This window comes from Euphorbia lathyris, chromosome 10 (genome assembly GCF_963576675.1).
Source record: "Euphorbia lathyris chromosome 10, ddEupLath1.1, whole genome shotgun sequence".
Classification (NCBI taxonomy): Eukaryota; Viridiplantae; Streptophyta; class Magnoliopsida; order Malpighiales; family Euphorbiaceae; genus Euphorbia; species Euphorbia lathyris.
In genome coordinates, this window is record NC_088919.1 from 16,312,221 (window position 1) to 16,328,194 (window position 15,974).

The window sequence follows — 15,974 nt, forward strand, 5'->3', positions numbered from 1 at the left end:
CTCTCTGCGGTTCGTCGACTGACAGCAGTAATGCAGAATGATCTGATTGTGTTGTACAGATGTTCATGGTGCTTGCATCTGGAAACATGTCATGCCATAATGGTGTTGCGACGCCTCTGTCTAGTTTCTCCTCGATCATGTCCTGTCCCTGTCTGTTCTGTGTCCATGTGAATGGATACCCTCTCATGTATACTTCTGTTAAATTGCATTGGTTTAGTGTGTCCGTGAAGCCCGATAATAGTGCAAAGGGGTGGCTTCGTCCACCCCGTTTCTCAAAAGAGTACATCATATCATTTAGGTCTCCCATTACTAGCCATGGCTGATTTGAGATTCGATATAGATCCTTCATACACTGCCATGATGCCGACCGTCTACTCCTTTCGGGAAAACCGTAGAAGCCGGTGAATCTCCACATAGTGTTGTTTTCTTCAAGGATTGAGACATCAATGAAATTACCACCAAATTTGTTCAGATTTACCTTTGTATCCTCTTTCCAGAACAGTGCCACTCCTCCCCCCCCTCGGTAACTATCCACTGCAAAACACCGATTGAAGCCAATGTTGTTCCTTACTTGTGTTACTGTCTCTTTACTTATCATGGTTTCCATTAGAAAAATAATGGAAGGTTTGTGGGTGGATATGAGCTCTTTCATCTCCCGAACTGTTGCGAGGTTACCCACTCCTCGACAGTTCCAGCTTAACAGTTTCATAGCTTCCGGCTGGCCTGTGTATTTAGGCATGCCGATATCTCTTTTTCATTTGTGACTCCTTCCATTGCATTCTTGTCTGATTCCTCTAATGTTTGGCGTTTACGTTTCTGTTTAGTGATGATTCGTAGTTCCTCCTCCTCGTTAACTTGTTGTGTCAGTCTCTCCTGCGTTCGTATTAGACTGTCTGTTAGGTTTGGATTTTTGGTTTCCTGCGATATCAGAATTGGTGTGCTTTTGAGCCAAGGTGATGTATTCTGCGTGTTCCTGCGTGGTGCAGCACGAAGATACGGGCCATACAGTGTCGGTGCGTCTGGGTCGTTCAACATTCGGTAAGCCGTGCAATCCCGAGCATTGTGTCCGATTAATCCACAGTAGAAGCAAAAGTGTGGTAATCTTTCATATTGAATATTCACCCAGAACCAGTCTGTTGCTGATCTTCCCAGTTTCGTTCTTCTTTTCAAAGCGTTCCTCACATCCATCTGAACCTGAACTCGTAGATATCCATGAAACGGTTCCGTGTAGTCGCGGGGGTCTATGCGTAGAACTGGTCCTATGAAACTGCCACAAGCTGCTGCGATTTTCTCCGTTCTGAATCCCACTGGTAGTCCGTGTAGTTATATCCAAAATGCAGATTCATGTAGTTCGATTGATAGGATTTCCTCCGGTCGGAAGACTCTTTTAGTTACCAGTAGTTTATTCTCGAATGTCCATGGTCCGCCATTAAGTACCGCATTTATATCGAATGCGTGATTGAACTGGAATAATAAGCGTTCTTCGTTCATCTCGATAATGGATATTCCTCCGGCTGGTTTCCAAAGCTTCGACAGTGTAATCTTCATACCTTCTATGTTGATAGGCTTATCAGTGATAAATCTTTCTATGCAGCTCCATCGAAGGTCGTAGGCTGGTAGAGTTTCAGCTTCCAACGTGACTACTGGTGCGGTTTCTTCCTCCTCAAGCGAAAGTTGTAGGTAGTTATTGGCTAGTTCGTCCATTGGTGTGGTTTTCTGTGTGTTTTGATGGATTGATCTGTATATGCAGGTGGTGTTGGTGGTGTATAGGTGTATAGCTTACGGTGGTTGATGGCGGTATGTGGTGGCTAGGTTGAAAAGTTGTTGCGTAAACCCTAAGTTAGGGTAGGAACATCGAGAACCCTAATACGGGGTAAGGGCGTTTTTTAACTAAAGGAGAATGAATCTAATCATCATTTAAGTTTCTTTTATATAACTTTTTTAACCAATTTTTTTTATAGGAAAAAGAAGGAAAAAAGCAAAACACCACAACAAGTTAGTCCGGGATTAGCCTAGAAAAGCTAATTCTCAAATTATCTTCTGAAAGCAAAGACAAAAGGAAATTAGGGGGAGACGAGAAAATCGAGACGCTCAAAGCCCTCTCATGTATAGCAAGCCGATCTGCCACCCGATTCTGCTCTCTATAAACATGACAGAAGTTAATACTATCGAAAGAGGAACAAATTCTTCTAATTGCCTTGACTAAATTCTGATTCCCTAAGCACATAGTATTTTTTAACCATTAATTTACACATAAAAAGATTTGATTTAACCACACTAATATAATTTAGGAATTTTTTTTTATGGAATATAATAGCACATCATATTCTCTTTTTATTTCTTTATTATTTACTAACACTCGTGTATCATCCATCGTCAATTGAGAAAAAAATACATTTCTAATTTATAGAGCATTGCTACATATACTTTCTACAATTTAGACCATACACTTGATGTATATTAGGCTTCCACGATTTTACATTTCTCTTCAACAAAAACTATTCAAACATTGGACTTTCTTCATTAATATATTTATTATACCTCATATAATTGTTCTTGAATGAAGAACAAGTCCACCCACGTAATATGCTTTCATACTTCGATTATTTCTTTTATATATATATATATATAAATCCAATTAGTTAAAAAAGGAAAAGGTACAATATAATCTAATAATGAAGAATTAAATTAGAAAATTTAGACACAGATTTAATATAATAATAATATTTTATACACTCGTTTAGTTCATTACATCAAAAGTTGTAATATCAAAAATATTTAGAACACACATGTGACAATTTTCTTCATGTTAAAGAATTTCGTTCTTGAAATTTATATAATTTTTTTTATATCAAATACATCTTGATGCGTAAAAAGTAGATTTCACCGTAATGCACCACCTTTTTTTATCTTTTAATTACTAAATATTAGACATAACTTTCATCTAAAGATATCTTAATTTGTCTTGTGGATAATGACCATCAAGTGACTTAGTTAAATCGTTGAAAACAGGAGAAACAACTAGGATCTCTTCAGACCAACACTGAGCAAACCCCACAATTCAAAAATAGAGAGTCCAGTCAAACTATAACTCTTCAAAGTAAGGTGATATAGATTAAAATCGACTGAAGGTTTTAATCGTAAACCAACAAAGAATCCGATCTTCTCAAGCTAAACTTGAAGGTTAAATTAACCCAAAGGATATGAAATCCCAAGCTCTCAATGGAGGCTATAGTTTTAATTCATCAAAAGTTGGAGAACATTACAAAGAGAAGGGTTTAAATACCTTCCAACAAACAAGGGTAAAGACCAAAACCCCATGAATAGGGTTTTGGGGAAAGCATGTGCATGAGGGTAAAGTGGGGAAAGGGAGAGTTCATGGCAAACTAGTAATAAGAGAGTAATGGCAAAACAGTAAATAAAGATTAACAGAATTTGGTCCCCTCAAGGTGAGAACTTGGAGGAGAAGTATTCTCCTGGACAAACACGCCCCGCGTCCAAGGGCTACACCCCGCGTAAATGTGTTCCTGAACTTGGGGGTGCTGGCTCGCAGTCGTTACGCGCGGTGTCCTGAGGGGTACGCCCCGCGTCATTAGGTTCCTGAGCTTGAAGGTCTTGTGGACGGAAATCTACGCGTGGCGCCTAAGGTGCACGCCCCACGTGTTTGATCTTCTGGGAAGCTTCCTGCTCAACATTGCTAATCGCGCCCCGCGTGTGACTGTTGGCGCCCCGCGTCCTCACGTTACTTGATCCTCCTCCCATAACGGTACCTCCCACGCCTGGCGTCCAACTAGACACGCCTCGCGTGCCCTCTGTTTTGACTTGCTATTCGCTCTCCTTTGGTGGGTTCTCTCGAGTAGCTTCTCGTTGTTCCGGGCTCGGGTCTAGGGATAAGATGTCCTCATCATTCTCCCCTTCTTTGAAAGAGTCGGACTCCGTCTCGGGTACCTTAGCTAGCAACGATCCCTCCGGCTTCCACAAGCTCAAATCCTGCACGTTAAAAGAAGAAGACATTTTCCCAAGCCAATTGGGAAGGGTTAGTTGGTAAGCGTTGGCACTGATTTTCTTTGTGATCCGGTAGGGGCCATACTTCCTCAGCCTCAATTTGCTACTCGGGGCATGGATAAGTCGTTCCTTTCCCAAGTACACCATCACCTCATCCCCAACCTCAAACTGCACATCTCTTCGGTGTTCGTCGACTTTGGCCTTGTTCTTACTATTTTTCTCTTCGATGCTATGTCGAACCTCTTGGTGCATTTGGTGGTAGTTATGGGCCAAGTTCTGAGCTGCAACACTCTTCTTGTCTCCCTTCGGAACCTCCCCCAAATCAAGCGAATGGTTCGGGGCTTTGGTGTACAAGACTTCGAAAGGTGATTTACCGGTGGTTGCACTCACGACGGAGTTGTAGGCGAACTCGGCTTGGGCAAGCACATAATCTCACATCTTGGGTTTGTCCCGACACTTGCTCCTCAATAAGTTACCCAAGGTCCGGTTGACCGCTTCAGTTTGCCCATCCGTTTGAGGGTGAGCTGTTGTACTAAACTTCAATGTGGTCCTGAGGATAGCCCAAAGAGTTCGCCAAAAGTGACTAATAAACTTGGTGTCCCGATCCGACACTATACTCTTTGGGACCCCATGCAACCTCACCACTTCACGAAAGAACAACTTGGCGATGGCGGTGGCGTCATTAGTCTTCCTACACGGAATGAAATGTGCCATCTTCGAGAACCTATCCACCACCACAAATATGGAGTCCATACCCCGTTGAGTCCTTGGTAGCCCCAATACAAAATCCATGGAGAGGTCTTCCCAAATGGTTTTCGCAACCGGTAGGTGCATACGTAGTCCGACATTAGTAGTGTGCCCCTTGGATGTTTGGCACGCCTCATATCGCTCCACGATGTAGACCACATCCTTCCTCATTTTAGGCCAATAGTAGCGGGAGCTAACCGCTTCAAAAGTTTTGTCTCTCCCAAAGTGTCCACCCAACACCCCTCCGTGTAGCTCTCGGATCACCCTTTCCCGGATGGTCGTGTTTGGAAGGCACAATTGGCTACCCCTCATGAGGAACCCATCCACAAGCTGATACCCTCCCTCTTTGGTACCTCTTCTACGTTTCTCCCATTCGAGCCCAAAGTCCGGATCCTCCTCATATTCTCCCTTAATGTGCTCAAAATCCACTAGCTCTAAGGCCACTGTTTTCAAGAGGGCTACTCTTCGGCTTAAGGCGTCCGCCACTTTATTCTGTTGACCCGCTTTGTGGAGAAGTCGATAAGGAAACTTACCCACGAAAGCGGACCACCTAGTATGCATGGAGCTCCGGAGTTGCTTTTGACTCCCCAAGTATTTGAGGGCTTGGTGGTCAGTCTACAATATAAACTCCTTCCCGATGAGGTAGTGCTCCCACGTCTTGAGAGCCCGCACGACCGCATAGAACTCCTTATCATAAGTGGCCCACTTCTGTCTTGAGTCACATAATTTCTCACTGAAGTACGCTATGGGCCTCTTCTCTTGCATTAACACTCCCCCAACTCCGACTCCACTCACATCACACTCAACCTCGAAGAGCTTCTCAAAATTCGGAAACGCTAAAACCGGAGCGGTGCTTAGCTTTTCCTTAATCAAGGCGAAACTGCTCTCTTGCTCATCTCCCCACTTGAAGCCTCTACCCTTCTTCAAACACTCGGTCATAGGAGCCACGATAGCGCTGAAATTTCGGATGAACCGCCTATAAAATGTAGCCAACCCATGGAAACTCCTAATATCCCCAACTGTCTTCGGAGTCGGCCACTCCCAGATAGCTCTCACTTTCTCTTCATCCACTCGGATACCACTCCCACTGACCACGTACCCAAGAAACACCAAGCTCTCCATCACAAAGTCACACTTCTTAGTGTTGGCAAAGAGTTGGTTTTCTTGGAGCAAAACTAATACGGCCCTCAAGTGCTCCACATGCTCATCTAACGTCTTACTATGGATGAGAATATCATCAAAGTAGACCACCACGAACTTCCCAATCACCGGACGTAATACTTGGTTCATCAACCTCATGAAAGTGCTCGGTGCATTGGTTATCCCGAATGGCATCACTAACCACTCATATAGTCCATCACGGGTCTTAAACGCCGTCTTCCACTCATCTCCCGCCTTAATCCTGATTTGGTGGTACCCACTTCTCAAATCGATCTTCGAAAAGACCTTGGAACCACCCAATTGATCAAGCATATCATCAAGTCGGGGAATCAGGAATTTGTACCGAATGGTAATCTTATTGATGGCTCGGCTGTCCACACATATCCTCCACGGCCCATCCTTCTTGGGCGTCAACAAAGCCGATATAGCACACGGACTCATGCTCTCCCTAATATAGCCCATTCTTATCAATTCGTCCACCTTCTCCTTCATCACTTCACTCACCTTGGGACTCATCCGGTAGTGAGGAAGACTAGGCAAGCTAGCTCCTAGCACTAGGTCAATGTGGTGTTGGATGTCCCGTAAAGGTGGTAACCCATATGGCAACTCATCCGGAAAGACGTCACGGAACTCATTGAGCAATCTTCCTACATCTTCCAGAACTTCTTCAGCTTCGCTTCCTACCCCACCTGTCGATGTGCTCGACTTCACCATCATTACATAGACCGTTTGACTTTCCTCACACTCGTTAATAAATGCCTTGTGAGTTGGACAAACGATCAAGGTAGACTTCCCTTTGTCTTTGGTCTCTCCCAATAGGGGTGTTAGTATATACCGAATGCCGTCCTTCGTAAATCGATAAGTGTTCTTCCTTCCGGCATGGGTAGCATCCCTATCAAACTGCCACGGGCGTCCCAACAGTAGGTGGCAAGCATCCATTTCCACAACGTCATAATAAACTTCATCCCGGTACTCCCCTATCTCAAGAGGAACCCTACACCTTTGAGTGACCTTCAGCTCTCCGACGTTCTTGATCCACCCCACACTATACAGACTAGGGTGCGCTTCAATCTCTAACCCAAACCTCTTGGCTACGGTATCGCTGATAATATTCTCTTGGCTCCCACTATCAATGATCACATTGCACTTCACCCCTTGCACAAGACATCGGGTTCGGAACAATTGATGTCGTTGATCCGGTTCCACTTTATTTGAAACCAATAGTCTCCTCACAATATGGATGTCTTGCCCACCATCATACTCTCCCTCGTACTCATCATCAACGGGGTCACAACAAACATCCCCTTCGTCATCATACTTATAATCGTCTTCGTACCTCTCAACCATGTTGGCACTCCTTCGCTTGGGGCACTCATTGGAATGGTGACCCGGCTCATTGCATCGGAAACATTTGAATGGATCCGGTCTAGCATAGGGGTTGTTTCCCCTAGGGGGTTGTCTCGCCTTAAAAGGCCTCACATCTCCACTAGGTGGCTTTACCACACTTGGTGCCTTGGGGTCGCTTGAACTTGCGATTCCCTTGCCCTTGTCACTTCCCTTGGGAGCTCCTCTCCCTCCATAGATATTCTCGACCCCGGCTCTTCTATAGCCTTCACGTCCCCTCAAGCTCAACTGTGCCTCGGCTTTCAATGCTAAATTACGGGCATCTTGCACCCGAATCACCATTTGCGTGCCAATTCGGTCTTGGATGTTGTATCTCAGCCCTTCAAGATACCTTAAGGTCTTTTGGCTTTCGGTTTCCGACAAGTTAGCCCTTGCCGAAAGCCGCAAGAACTCCGAGGTGTACTCGTGCACACTCCTAGCTCATTGGGAACAATTCCAATAGGAACTGTAAATATATTGCTCATAGTCGGGCGGTAGAAACCTCTCCCGCAACATCGATTTCATCCTTAGCCAAGATCTAATCGGTTCCCTTCCTCCTCTTCTTCTCCCTTCCTTCATGTTATCCCACCAAACTGAAGCTCCCCCTTTCAACCGGTACACTACTAGCCGAACTTTCCGATCTTCCGGTGTTCCCGCATAATCAAAGAATCGCTCTACCTCAAGCAACCAATCGAGGAAACCCTCTATATCGAGTTCTCCTCCGAATGACGGTAGGTCTACTTTCAGTTTGAAGGCATCATCTCTATCAAAATTTCCTCCATACCCCATTCTCATATTCGGCTCGCCTCTATATCCGCCCCTCTCATTACCCCGGCCCCCATACGGGTCATTCAAACCAACTTCCCTCCTTTCATACCCACCTACAACATCATTATGCACAATATCCATATTCCCGGCACGCACATGCGCGGGACCAACAACATCATTTGCATACATCTATCATTCATGGCATTATCATCCATCCTAATCCCCATATTCCTAGCAATCCTAGGCATATCATAATCATCAAATAATTCCCCATCACTATCACTATCCACATTTCTAATGATTACGGGATTAGTCCACCTTACCTCTTGAACCCGAGGGTCCATTGCTTGGGGTTCATAAGCTATCCGTGGAGTTGGTGTCAGTTGCCGTTCTAGTAGGTGGCGAGTTTGTTCCTCTTGTTTCCGGTGAGGTTCTCCGGCTATAAAGTTGTTATTTTGGCAGGTTGCTTTTGTAAGTTCTTCAAGGAGGTGGTGCAAATCTTGGGTACTCGTCTCGTGTTTCTCATCTATCGATCTTAGAGATTCCGTGATATGCTTCATGTTGCCTTCTAGTGCTTCAATCCGTTGATCCATGGATCCGATGGCTTCGGTGGTGACACGGGGTTGAACCATGTCCGAGAAGAAGTCTCCGGTTAAGAAAAACGACTCGGCTCTGATACCAACTGATATAGATTAAAATCGACTGAAGGTTTTAATCGTAAACCAACAAAGAATCCGATCTTCTCAAGCTAAACTTGAAGGTTGAATTAACCCAAAGGATATGAAATCCCAAGCTCTCAATGGAGGCTATAGTTTTAATTCATCAAAAGTTGGAGAACATTACAAAGAGAAGGGTTTAAACACCTTCCAACAAACAAGGGTAAAGACCAAAACCCCATGAATAGGGTTTTGGGGAAAGCATGTGCATGAGGGTAAAGTGGGGAAAGGGAGAGTTCATGGCAAAACAGTAAATAAAGAGTAACAGAATTTGGTCCCCTCAAGGTGAGAACTTGGAGGAGAAGTATTCTCCTGGACAAACACGTCCCGCGTCCAAGGGCTACGCCCCGCGTAAATATGTTCCTGAACTTGGGGGTGCTGGCTCGCAGTCGTTACGCGCGGCGTCCTGAGGGGTACGCCCCGCGTCATTGGGTTCCTGAGCTTGATGGTCTTGTGGACGGAAATCTACGCGTGGCGCCCAAGGTGCACGCCCCGCGTGTTTGATCTTTTGGGAAGCTTCCTGCTCAACATTCCTAATCGCGCCCCGCGTGTGACTGTTGGCGTCCCGCGTCCTCGCGTTACTTGATCCTCCTCCCATGACGGTACCTCCCACGCCTGGCGTCCAACTAGACACGCCCCGCGTGCCCTCTGTTTTGACTTGCTCTTCGCTCTCATTTGGTGGGTTCTCTCGAGTAGCTTCTCGTTGTTCCGGGCTCGGATCTAGGGATAAGATGTCCTCATCATAAGGGTTCGAAACCATGGGTACCCAATGCGAAGCTCCTAATAAAATAGCTGCCTACACGAAAAAATCGAGCTACTCCGACTATAAACATAACATCGGGTTGAATCAAACCATTATCTATAGGTATCATATGTGTTTTCAAGATGTGACTCCTCACTGTTTTGTTAATTTGAGAGAAAAGGTAACAAATTCAAATCCATGAATTAACTTTCAAAACAATTCAATAGTCTATATTAATTTATTTATGATGAATGATAGATTTAAAGTAACTTTTGCTTTGTTTTTCAACAAAGTAATCATATCCTACACCTACTCTCCATATATATATATATATATATTGAAATAGCAAGAAGTTGAGAGATAAAAAAAAAAAAAATGGGGAAGAGTAAAGTTCTTATTGTTGGAGCAACCGGATATATTGGTCGGAGAATGGTGAAAGCTAGCTTAGAACAAGGTCATCCGACATATGTTGTTCAAAGACCAGAGATAGGACTTGACATTGAAAAACTCCAAATGTTGTTGTCGTTTAAGAAACAAGGAGCTGAGTTAGTGAAAGCATCTTTTTCTGATCATAAAAGCTTAGTTGAAGCTGTTAAAAAGGTTGATGTTGTTATTTGTACAATGTCTGGTGTTCATTTCAGATCCCATAATCTTCTTTTGCAGCTCAAACTTGTTGATGCCATCAAAGAAGCCGGAAATGTTAAGGTACGCTACGTTACGTATGTATCATTTTGGAGGTTCGTTTGTCGTGTTAATTACAAAATTAATGGTTGAGATTTGATTGTAGCGTTTCTTGCCTTCGGAATTTGGAATGGACCCGTCGCGAATGGGAGATGCGTTAGAGCCAGGGAGAGAGACATTTGATCAGAAAATGGTTGTAAGAAAAGCAATAGAAGATGCTAATATCCCTTTTACTTATGTCTCTGCAAACTGTTTCGCGGGTTACTTTGTCGGAAACCTCTCTCAGCTCGAAACACTCACTCCTCCCTCTCAAAAAGTATGTGTCTACGGGGATGGCAATGTCAAGGGTAAATTCTTTCTAAATTCTCCACTCGATCAAAATTTAATCTTTATTGATAAATCTTTATCAGAATCTGATCTGACATTGAAAATAGTTAAACTTACTCTTACCTAAACTTTTTGTAAGAAAAACAAATGTCAAGAGTAAATGGTTCGATAATAAAACTTAATTGCCAAGAAGATTCTAATAGTTTTGATTTTGACTGATATTAGATTTCTAATTTATGTTTGTTCACATTACCCGTTGCCTTTAAAATTATATTTCTTTGAATTTGGTAAATATGCAAATTTTGGATGTATATGAAATGAACAACCCCTTTTTAATCGATTTTTAGATTTAAAGTTGAATTTTCTGATCATTTAAGGTTTAATGTGTTCACTAAAATAAGAAGATCCACCTTAAAATGCTTTTTTTTTTTTTAGAATAAATGGCTTAATATATTTATTTTTCCAATATATTTAGTGTCTTTAAACTTTTAAAAGTTATAAATGACCCTATGTTGTTGTCTAATTGCATTCATTAACCCCTGATTTTTATCCAATCGCATTTAATAACCAATAATCTCAAAACTTTAATTGCCCCCTAACTTTAAAAAGTTTCTAATTATTTGTGTATTTTGTTTTGACACGTAGAGGAGCATGTCTCCCATTTTCTACATCAAATAAATTTTATTAAAAAAATATGGGTTATTAAATGAATATGAGATTATTTGAAACTTTCCAAAATTGAGAGAGCAATTGAGGTTTTGGATGACTACAACACCAACAAGCAAATTGCTAAGATATTAGGGTTAATTACAAATAGATGTCTTGTGGTTTTACGAATTTGCAGATATGTATATGTAGTATTTTTTCGTTACAAACGCAATTATGTGGCTTGCAAAATTTTTATTTTTTTGTTGACTTTAATAAATTTGACCAATAACGACTTCAAAATGTAAGAGTTATATTATATTTTAAGTAACTTTAATTCTTCAATTTTTTAGATTTTAGTTTCATTTAGTTATTTTTTTATGAGAGAAAAAATTAATGTTTAGAGAGAGAAAACTCTAAAAATTATGGTTTTGAAATTATAAAAAATGTAATTCAATAATAAATATGATACTAAACAACTTTAATTCTTAAATTTTTTATTTCAAAAGTGTTATCGGCTAAATTTGGTAAGGTCAATAAAAAATCAAAATATTACAAACCACATCATTGCATTTGTAACGAAAATCTTAATTCGTGAAACCATAGTGTATCTATTTATAATTAACCCAATAAATTATGATCAACAAATGTATTAGCATCATACAACTAACTCACCTTTCTGCACGTAACAAACTTCACGTGGATTTCCTCATAATTTAATTAGAGACCCATTCATTATCTGCATAAAGTTAAAGAGAGGATTAATTCTGTATAAAGCAATTTGTGTTTTTGGCAGTGGTTTTCATGGATGAAGATGACGTAGCAACATATACAATTAAAACAATAGATGATCCAAGAACTTTGAATAAGACGCTTTATCTCAGGCCACCGGAAAATACTCTGTCCCAAAATCAGCTTATTCAGATCTGGGAGAATATCAGTGGCAACAAACTACAAAAGATTTTCATCTCTGCTCAAGATTTCTTAGCTCCCATCAAGGGTAAGTAAATATTTATTTGAGGATTAAAAATCAACCACGGAAATAGTCGTCACTAATTCCATCTGTCGTCAATTTTTTCATAAATTCTGCTTAATGTTAGCCCAAATATATTCGTCGGTAAATGCAATTTTCAAAATTTTCTCCCCGGAAGGAGCCTATTTTCAAATATATCCGTCGGTAAACACGGTTAATGGATGTTGTTTCATTTAATCTGCGTTTGACATTTACATTTTTTTTCTAGTTCCAAGATAGTTTTTCATATATGTGCATGCCAGGCCTAGGCACAGATCAAGAGTGCGGCCGTCTAGAGCTCAAGACATAGTAATTTTCTATTATAAATGCAGTTATAATATCAATTCAGCTCTAAAAATGGACTAAATAATATAATATTTGAGACCTAAAAATGACCTAAATTTCTATTTTATACTTTTGTACATTTTTTTAAAGGCTTAATGCATATTTACACCCTTGAACTTGGCACGTTTTGCCTATTGGCATCCTGAACTTTTAAAATAACTTATCACACACTTATAGTTGGCTTTAAAAACCTATTGCACACTTATAGTTGGTTTTAAAAACCTATTACACACCTATAGTTGGCTCATTCGGACCTCCTACACACAAAATCGTTGATCTTTCGTCTTTAACGAACGAGGTTGTATGCGTGTTAAAGAAAAAAAGAAAAGCGCGGGAGTTCGTTCAGTATGCCACCTCATCCATCAAAGATGAAAAATCAATGATTTTGTGTGTAGGAGGTTCGAATGAGCCAACTATAGGCGTGTGATAGGTTTTTAAAGGCAACTATAGGTGGGCGATAGGTTTTTAAAGGCAACTATAGGTGTGTGATAGGTTATTTTAAAAATTCAAGGTGCTATTAGGCAAAACTTGCCAAGTTTATATGTGTATATATGCATTAAGCCTTTTTTAAAGGTGTACTTATCTCTTATTTTGTCTATGGCCTATAAAATGTTATGTCTGGCCCTCATATGTGATGTGGCTATAGTAAAATAGTAAAAATATTAATTCGAAAGATAAAAAAAAAATACAATTTCAAACATAAATCAATAAATGAGTAACACTAGATGTTCCTAACTAACTAATGTAGTAATGTAGTAAAAAGGGTTTAATACATAAATTAAAATAAACAAGAAGCGGTTATATGTGTTGAAATAAAAGATTATGGGTTGAATTTACAAAAATAAAAATAAGTACGGACCTTAGAATGCTTGTTACCTAAAATTAATTGGGAAAATAATTACATTTTGATTTTATTATTATTATTATTTTGGTATTGTAGATATGGATAAGGCAGCACAAGCTGGAATGGGGCATTTCTATCACATATTTTATGAAGGTTGTTTAGCAAATTTTGAAATAGGAAAAGATGCAGAAGAAGCTTCTAATCTTTATCCAGAAGTTAAATACATCCGTATGGATGAATATTTGAAGATCTATCTTTAATGGATCCATCATTTTTATATAGCATAATTTTATATATGTTGTATTTCGTTTAACTATTACACTGAACTTTTAAAAATTTCAAATGATCAGTATTTTATGTAAAAAAAATGATGGACACGTTACATCATATGACAAAAAGAAAATACAAATTATAAATTTTTAAAAGTTTAAGGGGAAATTGAAGCTTTGGGATTATTGAAGGTCAATTATCTAATAATATTTTTTTCTTATTGAGCTTGATGAATTTATAAGTTTTACCTTTTATATAGTCACCTAATTTTATATATGAGGTAATACATAATTTTATAGTCACCTAATTTTATATATGAGGTAATACATAATTTTAGTAAATTTTATTTTCGAATCTCTTTTCTCTTTGTAAGAAAAAGTCACCTAACTTATATTCCCTAAAATAATAGGACACTTTTAATTTTATATAAAATTGTAGGAAATCAAAATTGTTTGTACATGTTACTAAATTCAGCCGATAATCACTTCCTTTTTTAATGTACTTTTTAGAGTGGCTTTATCTTTTCTGACATGATACTTAACTTATGTTCATTGTGTATTTGTTTTCAATTTTGAGAGCTACTTTTTGTTTTTTAAATCTAAATAGAAGATAAAAAGCGTTTGGTAAAAAATTCGAAACAACTGTTTTTTTATAGAAAAGCTAGATGGTCATCTTTCTTTAAGATATATTTTTAGGTGAGCTAGACCTTTATTTACAGAATCATATTTTCTAGTGAGTTGAGCATTAATTGATCATTGGTGTATCTATCCACGTTAATAAATTAAGGTCAAGTTGATATCATGTCATGAAACCGATTGAACTAAAAGTTCAAACTGATAGTTAATGCCCAATCATATATTTTATATTAATCTCCGACATAGCCGATAGGGAATATCCCAAAGGACCCCCACCTGCCATTAACTGATGCGGAGCATCTCCTCACGGGTTCGAGTCCAGGCAAGAGGAGTCGGAATAGGAATGAACCACAGACGATCAAGCGAGAAAAGGGGCAAAACAACTCCACATGACATGCTAATCATTCTGCACGGAGTAGGGTCTGATCTGAAGGAGTGGCACGAGGAGCTGGTACGGAAAAAAATAGACTCATAGAATCAGAAACTGACCCACACAGCATGCCACTTAAGTGACACAGCGTGTTGACATGCCCCTGCCCAAAATGCCTGAGTTCTGAGCTCTTTGTGGCAGCAGCTCCATCTTTGGCGACAACGTTGTTGAAACACCTTTCCACAAGATTTTGATTTGACAAAATCATCTATGATTAAGAGGCAATTAAATTTAAATGCTTTGATTTAATTGTACTAATGTGTTTGTTCAATATTGAGTGCAAAAATATATATAAAGTAAGACAGGTCAAAAGTCAGCATAAGCCAAAAGCTGAGTGGAACGGAACTCAGCATGAAAGAATAGAAGCTGAGTGAAGTAGAACTCAGCATCAGAAACTTCCTTCTAAGTTGCCATAACGAAGCTGACTAAGAAGGGACTCAGTATGAAAGTTGAACATTCGAAGATAACGAATGAAGCTGAGTGACAGTCAGGACAACATGAAGGATCCGTTTACTAAAGGACAAAGTCTGCCAATCTTCTGCACCAATAATTGAAGCCTCGAAAATACAAAGAAGACTAATTCCAAGAATCATGGGTCAATGGATTATTAGTAAAAGACAACTGGCACAAAAAGACAAGTCTGATGCAAGAAGACAAAATCTGACGCCTGAAGAAAACAGTGGAAGGGAATGGCGGAACAGACTGAAGCTGACCAGAAGCTGTCTGCTAAAAGAGCCGTTTTGGACTTAACGGCTAAATCATCTCAAATGATTCAATCTTCAGAAATTCATCTATAAAAGGACAATGATAGTTCTTGGATCATTTGCTCAAGCATCAAAAGAAAAATACAAGAGAGAAAATTCTGAAAACACTCAAATACAAAAAGATCTTACACCAACTTTTCTATTCTCTGTGTAAATGCTAGATTGATTGTTTTGTAATCATCTAAAGTGTTCTTTAGTTGAAAAAGAACAAGTGTGTGATCAATAGGAATATTGAGAGTGTTGAGCTGAGTACATGGTTATAAGTATTCAGTGGTAGAAAAATCTAAGTGCTGGGTTGTAGTACTTAGTAGGAGCTGAGTAGACGAATAGAGGACGTACTCTTGCATACTCACTGCCTTGTAAAGGGTTTGTGCTCTACCTTGAAAGAGCTCAGTATTGGATTGAAAATCCCAGGAGGAACTAGGGACTGGACGTAGGCAGAGAGGCCGAACCAGGATAAGTCGTGCTGAGTAACTTCTAAACTCTCTCTCTCAATATA

General features: G+C 39.9%; 1 protein-coding gene across 1 annotated transcript; it reads left to right on the plus strand.

Annotated features, from left to right (window-relative positions):
• Positions 1-9,888: 9,888 nt before the first annotated feature.
• On the plus strand, positions 9,889-13,864 carry LOC136208384 (isoflavone reductase homolog). Its single transcript, XM_065999230.1, has 4 exons — positions 9,889-10,227; positions 10,310-10,550; positions 11,972-12,175; positions 13,473-13,864. The coding sequence occupies exons 1-4, from the start codon at positions 9,898-9,900 to the stop codon at positions 13,634-13,636; spliced, it is 939 nt and encodes a 312-aa protein (XP_065855302.1). The 5' UTR covers positions 9,889-9,897; the 3' UTR covers positions 13,637-13,864.
• Positions 13,865-15,974: the final 2,110 nt, after the last annotated feature.